General features: G+C 44.5%; 1 protein-coding gene across 1 annotated transcript in view; it reads right to left on the minus strand.

The window, feature by feature from the left end:
• The window catches only part of PAPPA2 (pappalysin 2), a 440,517-nt gene that overhangs the window by 151,742 nt on the left and 275,449 nt on the right, over positions 1 to 13,326 (minus strand). Inside the window, exons 14-15 of the mRNA XM_073593407.1 lie at positions 5,143 to 5,281; positions 3,858 to 4,032 (exon numbers count right to left, since the gene is read on the minus strand). Of these exons, the coding sequence (XP_073449508.1) occupies positions 3,858 to 4,032; positions 5,143 to 5,281 (314 nt within the window). The remainder of the gene's footprint in view (positions 1 to 3,857; positions 4,033 to 5,142; positions 5,282 to 13,326) is intronic.

Here is a 13,326-nt window from a genome sequence, read left to right on the forward strand (position 1 = left end):
GAGGGGGGGGGGCCGCACTCTCGTCCCCCCCTCTTTTCCTGCGGCCTGCCAGGTTGCGTGCTCGGATAAGGGTCTGGTATGGATTTTTAGGGGGACCCCACGCCGTTTTTTTTTTTTTTTTTTGGCGCGGGGTTCCCCTTAAAATCCATACCAGACCTGAAGGGTCTGGTATGGAATTTAGGGGGAACCCCACGTCAATTTTTTTTTTAAATTTTGGCTGGGGTTCCCCTTAATATCCATACCAGACCTGAAGGGCCTTGTATGGAATTTAGGGGGACCCCCACATCATTTTTTTTTTTTAATTTTGGTTCGGGGTTGCCCTGTGGGGAATTCCCATGCCGTTTTTATCAATGAACTTCTATGTGTATTGTCGGCAATGCAATAGCCGCGGTAGTTTTAAATGAGTTTTTTCCTTCAAAATGTCATTTTGCTGTCAGACTGTTCTAAACACGGGAAACATGCGCCCCTTTACAGGCATACTATAGACACCCCCCAGGTATGAAATTTAAAGGGATATTACACTTTTATTGTTTGACTTTAAGCATTTTTAAAATCACTGCTCCTGAAAAAACGGCCGTTTTTAAAACTTTTTTTTGCATTGATCCATGTCCCCTGGGGCAGGACCCAGGTCCCCAAACACTTTTATTGACAATAACTTGCATATTAGCCTTTAAAATTAGCACTTTTGATTATTCATGTTCGTGTCCCATAGACTTTAACGGTGTTCGCGTGTTCGAACGAATTTTTTTCCTGTTCGCATGTTCTGGTGCGAACCGAACAGGGGGGTGTTCGGCTCATCCCTATCCCACAGTCTGTAGTTCATAGTCCTTCTCAGGAGTGAGCAAGAGAGGTTGGCTACATTCCTAAGTTGGGACCCTGTAGAACAAATGTAGCCACCCTCTAACAGGAAGTTGGATCACAGCAGCAAAGAAAGGGAATTTGGAGATTTGGAGGAGGCTGACAGCAATAGAAGAAACTTTTTTGAGTTACGAATACATAATTGAAGAGAATTTTTATTGAAAGTAAGAGGGGTAAAGATGGACGCTCCCTGCTCGTGGGGACAACGGAGACATCACGGGCTTTGGTGTCAGGTAAATGACACATAATGGGCTACTATGCGATGCATAGTAGCCCATTATGCTTTACCTTTGCAGGGAAATATAGAGGAAGTAAAATCCACCAGGGTTTACTTCCTCTTTAAAAGGATAAATGTTATTGAAATAACATTGAGCAAGCACTAAAAGAGTCTGCTTTTACCAGACACTCACATGTGCTCTCCTCTGTTCATGATTTAATTTAGTTACAGACAGCTCGATATGTCCAACTTCAAGGTTACAATAGGTCCTGGCTAGGAGCAATGCCACACCTACCCACTGTACACTAGTCTAATAAAAGTTCGATGCATTTTTTCCCCTCTTTTTTATTTTGACACTTGAAAAATCTTAATTTTCATTAGGGCAAGATGCATTCCAGTGCATTTATGTGCATTTTCATGAGCTCTAAACAAAAAAATGCAGCATGTCGTACTCTTGTTGAAAAAATTGGGCTGACCACATTGGTGTGCACTAAGGCAATTGGAATGATGGCAAATACTGTGCATGTGTTCTGGATGCAATTTAACAATGCATTGGAAAGCATCTGGTGTAAACCATCCCTTCATTGCATTAAGTTTCCCTCACTGGACAAGGAAACAAAGGCTGGGCAGAGCTTAGGACAGGAGGTGGGACTCAGGCTTAAAGTCAGGAAAGTCAAGCCCTTATTAAGAAGCTAAAACCAGGCTAAATGGGGTTCGTGTATTAGGTTTTTTCTAGCCAACAGCTTCACTTTAAATTAATACAGTTTTCCACTTTCCACTACCAAAGCAGATAGAGATGAATGTATTGAATGTTATAAATACAGGTCCACCCTGGTTTTGCTTCTTGTGTGTTGTGGGCAGTGGCAGCTCTTGCTCCATTTTTTGAGGGGTGCGGAAAACAAAAAAAAAGCCACCCCACACCGGCAGTATCTAGGCCGGTTGATCCCCCCACCCCCCTGTTTCTCCATTCCCCCACACCCCCCCATCGCTCGCTCATCCACCCACCAGCCCCACACTTACCCCATTTAGGTCACAGGCAGCTTCGGCTCCTTCCTGCGTCTCCTCCTCCTCAGCATCTTCCCGGCAGCTTCCCCTGCGTCTCCTCGGCGGCCAATACGGTCACTTCTCCTCTCGACCAATCAGGTTATAAGACCAATTACCTGATTGGCCAGGAAGAACATCGGAAAGACAATAGCAAATTTTAATTTGCTTTTGGTGCACAACTGGGTCCCTTTTTTTAAGTCAAATAGAGCCTCAGGCTCTAATCATTTGCGTCCAAAAAAGAAAACCCATTGAAATCTACTCGTTCAGCACCCTGCATGTAGATTACTGGCCAGACGCATGGATTAGTGGGGCGGCCACTGGTTGTGGGTATGATAAAGCCATGGCCAAGAGTTTTGAGAATGACACAAATATTCATTTTCACAAAGTCTGCTGCCTTCAGTTTTTATGATGGCAATTTGCATATACTCCAGAATGTTATGAAGAGTGATCAGATGAATTGAAACTAATTGCAAAGTCCCTCTATGCCATGAAAATGAACTTAATCCCATAAAAAAAACATTTCCACTGCATTTGTGAAGAAGGCTTCAGGGTGCCCAAGAAAGTCCAGCAAGCACCAGGACTGTCTCCTACAGTTGATTGAGCTGCGTGATGGGGGAACCACCAGTGCAGAGCTTGCTCAAGAATGGCAGCAGGCAGGTGCAAGTACATCTGCACACACAGTGAGGGGAAGACTTTTGGACGATGGTGGTGGATGGTGGAAGTAATTTGCTTTTGTCGCACAACTGGGTCCCTTTTTGAAGCCAATTAGAGCCACTTCTCCCAGGAAAAACATCAGGGACAGACTGATATTCTGCAAAAGGTACAGGGATTGGACTGCTGAGAACTGGGGTAAAGTCATTCTCTATGATGAATCCCAAATTCCAATCTGTAAAAAATCTTTTCCCTGGATTGCTACCATCAATTCTGTGTTATGCCAACAGTAAAGCATCCCAAGGCCATTCATGTGTGGGGTTGCTTCTCAGCCAAGGGAGTGGGCTCACTCACAATTTTGCCTAAGAACCCAGCCATGAATAAACAATCGTACAAAAACATCCTCCAGGAGCAACTTCTCCCAACCATCCAACAACAGTTCGGTGACAGACAATGCCTTTTCCAGCATGATGGAGCACCTTGCCATAAGGCAAAAGTGATAACTAAGTGACTTGGGGAATAAAATAATGACATTTTGAGTCCATGGCTAGGAAACTCCCCAGACCTTAATCCCATTGAAAACGTGTGGCTAATCCTCAAGAGGCAGGTGAACAAAAACCCCCCACACATTCTGATAAACTCCAAGCATTGATTATGCAAGAATGGGTTGCCATCAGTCAGGATGTGGCCCAGAAGTTGATTAACAGCATGCCAGGGCAAATTGCAGAGGTCTTGAAAAAGCAAAAAAAAAAAACACTGCAAATGTTGACTCTTTGCATAAATATAATGTAATTGTCAATAACATTTTTTGACACTTATGAAATGCTAATTATACTTCAGTATACCATAGTAGCATCTATCAAAAAGATCTAAAAACACTGAAGCAGCAGACTTTGTGAAAATTAATATTTGTGTCATTTTTAGAAATTTCGACCATGGCTGTAGATGTAGTGCACCACATGAAGTTTTCTGTTGACGAGCACATAATATAAATCATCTGGACAAGTGAACAACAGTTGCTTTTGTTCAAATTTTTTTTATCTCCAGCTTTCACGAATCAGCCCCAGTGTTGCTCTGAATTACTTACCTTGGAATTTTGCAGGAGGCAGGCAGGAAAAAAAGCATTGTTTCCCCATGCCTGTACCTTCAGGACAAGAAAAACTTGCATGAAATACAAGTGATGAAGGGGGGACTCCACAATCCAGACGTTCACAAGTTACCATCAAATTCCATTTTCCAAAAGAACATTTAAGCACTGCATCCTGAAATAAATTCGAAAAGAGCATAGTAATTATTAAAGACAAATAATAAAGAAAGTTGACAAATTACATTTTTAAAAACTTGGTGGGATGTTATAAATCCTGGCAAATGCTGTCTAAACTACTGTTCCAAAAGTGTGTTCTAATGGCTCAGTATATCATATTTAAATAGTGCTTTACATAAGGAAAGTGTACTACTCTACTGATGTAACAGGTTATATATAGTCAAGTGTAAAATGTATCAAAACCCATTTTTTTTCTTTTCTTTCTAGTCAGGAAGTGTTTTTATTGCTGTCTGTGCCTCCGGGAAGTGACTATTCCCGATTGTTCTGGTGACCATTGTCATCGACATAGAGAGTAATAGGAACTTTAAGGTTTTTTAAGGTTGTCCCTGGAACAGGAAGTGAGAATGAAATTCCCCAATAGGGACGCCTCTTTCAGTGACAACTGTCTAGGAGGGGGTTTCATTTAGGAGATATTTTCTCTCACTTCCTACTGAGTCTCTGGGGCTCCAAGTTAAGGGAGTCTTCCTCAATGACACATTGATATTTGGATCCACAATCAAAGGCTCAGCAGAGATATTGCTTATGCATTCAATCATACCCAAGTGAACTTCAAGTTCAACTCAGACATAAGCAAATATTGTCTAAATATCTGATGTGCCTTTTGTATTTTTTCCAGATCTGTGCAGTTATCCAGTGAGAAACTTTCTCTTAGTGGAGGAGTTTCCTGTAAAAAAAAAACGGTCACTGCTGCTCTCTCTCTCCTTGTGCAGGGTGACTGGTCTTGACTCCACCCCCTCTTGTAGTTTTCTGCAAACAGCTTGTATTGAGCGGAGTTTCTGGGTTCCTCCCACATCTCTGCTCTTTGTACAGGCTATGGGCAGCAGAGTTTAAAAGCATTTGGTGCATGCAAAGTGAATGTATTTCCTTTGTGGCTATTGAAGAATATATTTGGATAAAAGATTTTATGCCCAGAGCTCAGTTTTGTTGAGTAACACAGGTGCCTGCACTACAACACTGTTGTCACCTTAGAAAAGTTTTAAGCAAGAATAGAATCACTTACAGCACCCTGTACCTTTTCAACATAGAAGATTAATAACTGGAGCCTTACCTGTAAGACTTTAGATCCTGTCTTACTGACCGAGTGAAGAACATGGCCCTTGTCACATGTCACAGAGCACAGAGTTTCTCCATCCACATCTACAGAACAATGGGAAGAACCATGTGCCACATGCAGTGGGGAGCATGACCTAGTGGATGGATTGGGGTTAACATTAAAAATTATAAAATACTACAACATACTGAATATTTAGTCAGTGCACAGTTTGATACATATGCAAAAGGTGGGAGCCCATAACAACCAAGTACATTTCAATTTTTAACAGATATGATCAAAATAAACTGAATTCTGATTGTTCTGGCCTAGCATATACAGGCATACCCCACTTTTAAGTACACAATGGGGTTTATTTACTAAAGCTGGAAAGTGAAAAATCAGACTCACTTTTGCATAGAAACCAATGAGCTTCTAACCCCAGCCTGTTCAATTAAGCTTTGGTAATAAAACCTGGAAGTTCATTGGTTTCTATGCAGAAGTGAGCCGGATTTTGCACTTTCCAGCTTTAGTAAATAAACCCCATTGTGTACATTGTGTACTTAAAAGTGGGGTATGCCTGTAGTCACTGTAGTTTATCACCAATTAAAACTTTGGTTATAGCATTGGTTTGCAGTATTTATAGATTAAAATTATTCAAAACATGTCCACTTTAGGTTAGTCATGTACAGCAGTTGTGGCAAAAACAAGTAAACTCCCCATGGCACATTGTATATATTTATGTACTGTAGAGACACCTCTGGCATCAACCATATCTCAAAGACAACAGCAATCAGCTGGGAACTGATATAAGCTAACCGATTTTTCCTCCAAAAAAAAGATTGACTTCAAGATGGTTACATAGGTCTGGAGTAATCTGCAGATATAAGATCATTCCCAATCCATTTGTTATCAACTGGATTAGATTAATCCACTTTCTAGTTTAGGTATACTAGGGAAGGATAGGGAACTTTGTCAGGTTTTATTGCAGTCTGTGCTGTCCATATTTGCAGAGCCACTCTCTCATTTGTCATAGTGACTATTTTCACCAAGACAGGAAATTAAGATAAAGCTCACATTTTGCAGTTGCCACTGGAACAAAAGGTGAGGAGAAATCTCACAATTGATACACCTCTTCCAGTAATAGCTGTCAAAGGCAGTTTTTTCCCTAACATTTGGGATGTTCCATTCCTGTCTAATTGGCACATGCACAGTGATAAAAACCTGACCCTCACCCAATTTAGCCAAAACTAGAAAAACTTTTTGAGTGGAATTCCGCATTAGCTGGTCACCTCATGTCTATGGGTCTCCTTACTCTGTCTAAATTAGGTGAAATGTTAAGTGGAATTACCTTAAAAAATACATTGATTGGCCAGGCCCAGTCAAACGGGTGAGTCAGTTGTGGGATCAACCCTTAATTATCCCTCATTAGGTGTCAAGAAGATAGATCTACAATATATCCAGGCTTGGTAAAAGGCAGGTAAGTTGTTAACTGTATCCTGCTAAACGAAACCCCCAATGTAACCAAGCATTGGTCTACATCATTTAGACCAAGCCTTGCTTAAATGTGGGTGATTGTTAAAGGGTTCAGTTTACCACTTTACAATTTCAGCTGACGCAGTTAGCAACTACCTGCCCCTTACAAGCAAAGGTGAGTGCTGGAACCCTCTCAATGCAGTTCCAGCTCAGGTCAGAATTTATATAATCCATAGAGCCTGATATAAACTGGAAATTCTGACCTAACAAGATATATTATATTAAAGCAACAATGCCCAGAAGCAACAGACTGAATCCTGGCAGCTGCTGCAAATTCTAAAGGCATAACCAGGCAGTACCAATTTTTGCTGATTGTCTCATAATGTCTCCCTCTGAGCAAAAATGCCTATTTACCACCATCCTACAAAAAGCACAAATCCAACACAAGTAGGACTGTCCATTTCAAATGTTGTTCCAAATTGATAACTACTTCTATTCTATCAACTCCTTAAAGGAAGATCATCCATCTCTTACAGCTGTGAAAGTGCACTCTTACTGCTAAACATATCCCAATGGAACCCATCTAGTTTTAATCCCCCAAGGTCCACTAGCCAGCTCCTATCGGAACTGAAAGGAAAATAACATGTTACACAAGGTCCAACATATGTTCTTGAGTTTTACCTTTACCTGTTATTTAGTGTATTCACTTTCTGTATCACATTAATCCTTAGATAAAAAAGAACTAAAAAAACTAAACTAAAATCTTGATCAAGTTTTCTTCTTTACTTTTTTCTAGCAAGGTTTAAACCAACATTACTCCAGTTGTTTATTCTGGTTCTTAAATATCACTATAATTTTTACAAAAATCTAAAATTTCTTGTTTACTTTTTACATACATTCACAATATACTTAACTAGAGCTTTTTATATTTTAACAAATTCTGCTTTCCACGTCAAAGGTATAATTAGCTATACTAATTCATTTAACCAAATTACTCAGTGGCTGTATTTAGTACAACTATGTATAGTATTTTCTTACGTAGTATAAAATTCCAGATGTGTCAGGAGAATAGCATACTTTCCGGCTTTCATATTTTATTTTAGCACTGAAAATATTCCAGTACAAGGTTCTTTATTTATAATATGGCTTATTAGCAGATCATGGAAATAAGCCTACTCCAACATTCTTATAAAAATATTTTTCCAGCCCCCATTTAGCCTGGTCATGCAGTCTAACAAAGAACATGTCTTCTCTTCTCCCCTTTGGTCTGCTAAATATTTCATTTAAAGCATTTTGTTATTTTTGTTAGATGAAAAAAATACCTGTTGATGCTCCAATAAATCTTGTCATCTGATATTTCCTGTGCTGCACTCTTATCAGTTACATTGTTCCCAGCAATCAAGCAAGGTTAGTACAGCGATCTCCCCCATTGAGCTGTTGTGTTCTGACAGGGAGGTGGCCCCACTCCCCCCCCCCGCGCCAGAACACTCAGATCAGCACTCTTTGCCATTGGCTAAGAGCATCGATCCAGAGTCAGCCGGCTGCTGGTTTCTGTCGGACAGGCTAACATACACACGGGAAAATATCAAATCAGACACTGCGCTAACTGGTGACTAGGAAAAGCAGCTACATACAATTTGACAAACTGTCAGACTTCCACGTAGCAGACAGGCGAGCCCGATGTAGCAGGGGAAGGCCTCCCTTATGTATCTGGTTCCCGGCCCCTGGTAGTATGGACAGGAGGCACGGGAGCACAGAATGGTATGAGAGCCTGGCGGTTAGCTGCAGAAGGATCCCGGTAAAGGTGGTTATGGAGATCTCCAGTAACTGAAGCACAGGCAGCAGATGCAGAGCAGGAGTGGAGCAGGCAGGTCAGGTCACAGGCAGAGGTCGGCAACAGGCAGGCAGCGTAGTACAAAGGAGCAGGCAGATTCGTAGTCAGGACAGTCCGGGATCAGTGGCAGGCAGCAAGCAAGGAGGAATCAAAGACAGGCCGATGGTCAGGAGATCAGGTTCAACAGAAAACAGGAAACAGGAAGCAGGTGCAGGGACACAGGGAGCTGAAGATCGGACAGCACCAAGCCCCCTGTGCAGACGGCCTAAATAGGCAGGTTGGCGCCAAACACCAGATGCGCATGCACGCCGACGCGCGCCAACGCACCGCGATGCCCACCAACAGCGTGTCTGCCCAAGAGAGCTCTCTGACAGTGCCCCCCCTCAAGGGCAGCCTCCGGATGTCCAACTGTGCCAATCTGGCGGCATGAGTACTCCTGAAAGTCCTCAGAAGCTCTTTGGCATGTAAGTGGCCCTCTGGCTCCCAGGAGTTATCCTCCGGTCCGTACCCCCTCCATTTGATCAGATACTGCAACTGGTTGCGTCTCCTCCTACAATCCAATATAGCCTCCACTTCAAATTCTTCTTTGTTATCAACAATTATGGGCTCCGGTGGGTCAGTACTTCGGCCAGCAAAGGTGTTGGGTATAACAGGCTTCAACAATGAGATGTGGAAGACCGGATGAATCTTCAGAGTACTGGGTAAGTTGAGTTCATAGACCACATTGTTAATTCTCTTCTTGACTGAGAACGGGCCCATGAATTTGGGACCCAATTTCCTTGAAGGACAGGCCATTCTTACATTGGTCGTGGACAACCAAACCTGGTTGCCAGGTTCCAGGATGAGCTCTCCCCGCCTCTTCCTGTCAAACATCCTCTTATTATACTCTTGGGTCTTGGTCATGGTTTCCTGCAAGAGTTTGTTGTTAGAAAGAAAAAAGTCCATAGTGTCAGAAACTGCAGGGATCGTACATTCGGGTAAAGACCTGGGCAGGAAGGACGGGTGGAAGCCGTAGTTGGCAAAAAAGGGTGTTTGCTTAATGGCCAAATGTAGAGAGTTGTTATAAGAGAACTCCGCAATTGGCAGAAGAGAGACCCAGTCGTCCTGTGAGAAAGATGAAAAACAGTGGAGGTATTGCTCCAGAGTTTGATTAGTCCTCTCCGTCTGCCCATTAGTCTGGGGATGGTAAGCAGAGGAGAGTGCCAGCTCGATTTCCAGGGAATCACAGAGAGCCTTCCAGAACCGAGAGGTGAACTGAACACCACGATCCGATATAATATTTGCTGGGACTCCGTGTAACCTGACGATTTCTTTAATGAAGACCCTTGCTGTCTCCATGGCCGAAGGCGTGCCCTTCATAGGCAGAAAGTGAGCCATCTTGGTTAACCTGTCTACAACGACAAAAATGGTAGAGAAGCCTTCTGCCTGAGGAAGCTCTACAATAAAATCCATTGATATCATCTTCCACGGTCTTTCCGGGACGGGTAACGGTTTTAGCAGACCCCAGGCTCTAGTTCGGCTATTTTTGCTTCGAGCACAGGTAGTACAAGATTCGACATAGTTCTTGCAATCGTTTGCCAACAGAGGCCACCAAAAAGTGCGCTGCACTAATTCGGTTGTCTTTAGCACACCAAAATGTCCAGCCATCTTGTGATCATGACAGAGCTCTAGCACTGCCACCCTCAAATCTTCAGGGACCACGATTTTACCCTTGTGCCAAAAAAGACCATCCTGGGTCCTCACTTCCTCTCCGGAACTTGGGGTCCAATTTGCAGAGGCTTGTTTTATGCGGGATAGTAGATCTTCTTGGAGTAACAGAAAATTTCCAGATGGAAGGATGGTGTCCGGATGCACAGGTCTGCCGGAATCAGGGAACATACGGGACAGAGCATCCGGCTTAGTATTTTTGGAACCAGGTCTGTATGTTATATGGAACTGAAATCTGGAGAAAAATAGGGCCCACCTCGTTTGCCGAGGTTTCAGTCTCTTGGCTGTTCGGAGATACTCCAGATTTTTATGGTCCGTATAGACCAGGATAGGATATGCTGCACCCTCCAGTAAATAACGCCACTCCTCCAAGGCGGATTTGATGGCCAGAAGCTCCCGATCACCCACATCGTAATTTCTCTCCGCAGAAGAGAGCTTGCGGGAGAAAAAGGCCACTGGGTAGAGAAGGGTCTTTGGGCCTTGCTGTTGGGACAGAACAGCTCCGACTGCAACCTCTGAAGCGTCCACTTCCAGGACAAATGGTAGGGCAGGATCCGGGTGTTTCAAGATTGAAGCAGAAGTGAACAGCTCCTTGAGTTTTTCAAAGGCGGATTGTGCCTTAGGGGACCACTGGAATCGGTTCCCTTGTTTGGTTATTTCAGTGATGGGTCAATTATTGCAGAAAAGCCCCTAATGAACTTCCTGTAAAAGTTCGAGAAGCCAATGAACCTTTGAACCCCTTTCTTATCGGAGGGAGCGGGCCACTCCAGAATGGCTGATACCTTCTGCGGATCCATTTTTATACCTTCAACGGAAATGATTAGGCCTAAAAACTGGATGCTTTGAAGTTCAAACTGGCATTTTTCTGGTTTAGCGTAAAGTCCATGCTGCCTGAGACGAGCCAACACATTTCTGACGTGCCTGTGATGATCTGAGACTGAGGAGGAGAAGATCAAAATATCGTCTAAGTAGACAATAACATATAGATCCAAGAAGTCACGAAAAATGTCATTAACAAAGTGTTGGAATGTAGCAGGTGCGTTGCACAGGCCGAAGGGCATAACAAGGTATTCGTAATGTCCAAATCTGGTGCGAAAAGCTGTCTTCCACTCATCTCCTTCACGAATACGGATCAAGTTGTAGGCACCACGGAGATCTAACTTGGAAAAGATCACTGCGGATCCCAGTCTCTGGAAAAGTTCAGGAACTAAAGGTAAAGGGTAACGATTCTTGATTGTTACTTTGTTCAGCTCCCGATAATCAATACAAGGACGTAAGGAATGGTCCTTTTTCTCCACGAAGAATATACCAGCCCCGGCCGGAGAGGTAGATGGACGGATAAATCCCTTCTTCAGGTTCTCATCGATATATATTTTTAAGGTGTCCAACTCCTGCTCTGTTAGTGGGAAAATCCTCCCAAAGGGAACTTCTGCTCCAGGTAATAGCTCGATTGGGCAATCGTAAGGCCTGTGGGGAGGTAGAGTCTCTGCTCCTTTCTTACTGAAAACGTCCAGAAAGTCCCAGTAGGGTGCAGGGACCAACTGTTGTAACTCGGACTCAGCGTCTAAACAGAGTAGTCGGGTAGTCTCAGCAGGACTGGTATGAAGACAGTGTTGCCGGCAGTAGTCAGAAAGGAACTTGACTTCTCCACTAGACCAGTCAATGCTGGGGTTATGGGCCTGTAACCATGGCGTCCCAAGTATGATGGGAAAAGAGGAGAGGAGATGGCATCCAGGCGCAGGAGTTCTTGATGGTTAGAGCCCATGGTGGCTAACAAAGGGATGGTTTCCTGCGTGACGGGACCGGAACGAAGAGAGGAGCCATCAGCGAGGTGTACAGAAAGTCCCCGAACTTTAGACTGGAGAGGGATGTGATGGTTGGCAGCGAAGGTTAGGTCAATGAAACAGCTGCAGGCTCCTGAATCAATTATGACTGTAACTGGCTTAGTCTTTCCTGGGAGCTGTAGGGTGATAGAGAGAGCAAGATGATTAGCAGGTTTAGAGAGAGCAGAAGCACAAATTGAAGATATTGGCAGCGACTTAGGTGACTTACGTGTCTTGTTTGGACAAGACCTCACATAGTGTCCAGGCTCCCCGCAGTACATGCAGAGGTTGTTAACTCTTCGGCGTTGGCGTTCTTCTGGATTGAGAGAGGGACGGAACAGACCGAGTTGCATTGGCTCAGAGGTATCAAGAACTGGTGCGGCCGGTGCCAGGAAGGACTGGCTGGGAGAGCTTGGAACCTTGGGTAACATCCAGGTAGGGCGGAATTGGCTGGAAGACCTCTCGGAGCGACGCTCCCTGAGGCGTCGGTCGATCTGGATAGACAGGTTGATGAGTTCATCCAGGGTTTGGGGTACACCGACCCATGCTAACTCATCCTTCAGAGGATCAGACAATCCCATGCGGAATTGGTAACGTAAGGCCGCATCATTCCAACCTGTGTCGGAGCTCCACCGCCTAAATTCCACCACATAGTCCTCTGCGGCTCTACGCCCTTGTTGAAGGGCGTGCAAGGCGGCTTCAGCAGTCGCTGTCACCTGGGGATCCTCATACAACTGGGACATGATGGTAAAGAAAGCATCAAGGTTGTCCAGAGCTCCAGATTTCTGCTCCAGGAGGCGATGAGCCCAGGTCTGTGGTTCACCTGATAAGAGGGATATTACGAAGCCCACCTTGGTTGCCTCCATGGAGAAGGTCCGGGGTTGCAGGGCAAAGTATAGTTCATAGGCATTGCGAAAGGCCCGGAATTTACTGTGGTCACCGGTAAACCTCTCGGGTATGGGTACCATAGGCTCCGGGGGTAGCATAACTACTGAGGGTGCGGATGTTGCTCCGGCCGATGAGGAGGCTTGCGGACGGGTTGGAGCCGACAGGACTTGGACTTGTTCTTCCAACCTTGTGTAGCCTTCCTGGAGGCTCTTCACGGCTTGTGTAAGACCCGCCAGGTGTCTACACAGTTCCTCCATGGGGGAGGTCCCCTGCTCGGGCTCGGACATGGCTGTCCGATACTGTCAGACTTCCACGTAGCAGACAGGCGAGCCCGATGTAGCAGGGGAAGGCCTCCCTTATGTATCTGGTTCCCGGCCCCTGGTAGTATGGACAGGAGGCACGGGAGCACAGAATGGTATGAGAGCCTGGCGGTTAGCTGCAGAAGGATCCCGGTAAAGGTGGTTATGGAGATCT

The sequence above is a fragment of the Aquarana catesbeiana genome, linkage group LG07, assembly GCF_042186555.1.
Source record: "Aquarana catesbeiana isolate 2022-GZ linkage group LG07, ASM4218655v1, whole genome shotgun sequence".
Lineage (NCBI taxonomy): Eukaryota > Metazoa > Chordata > Amphibia > Anura > Ranidae > Aquarana > Aquarana catesbeiana.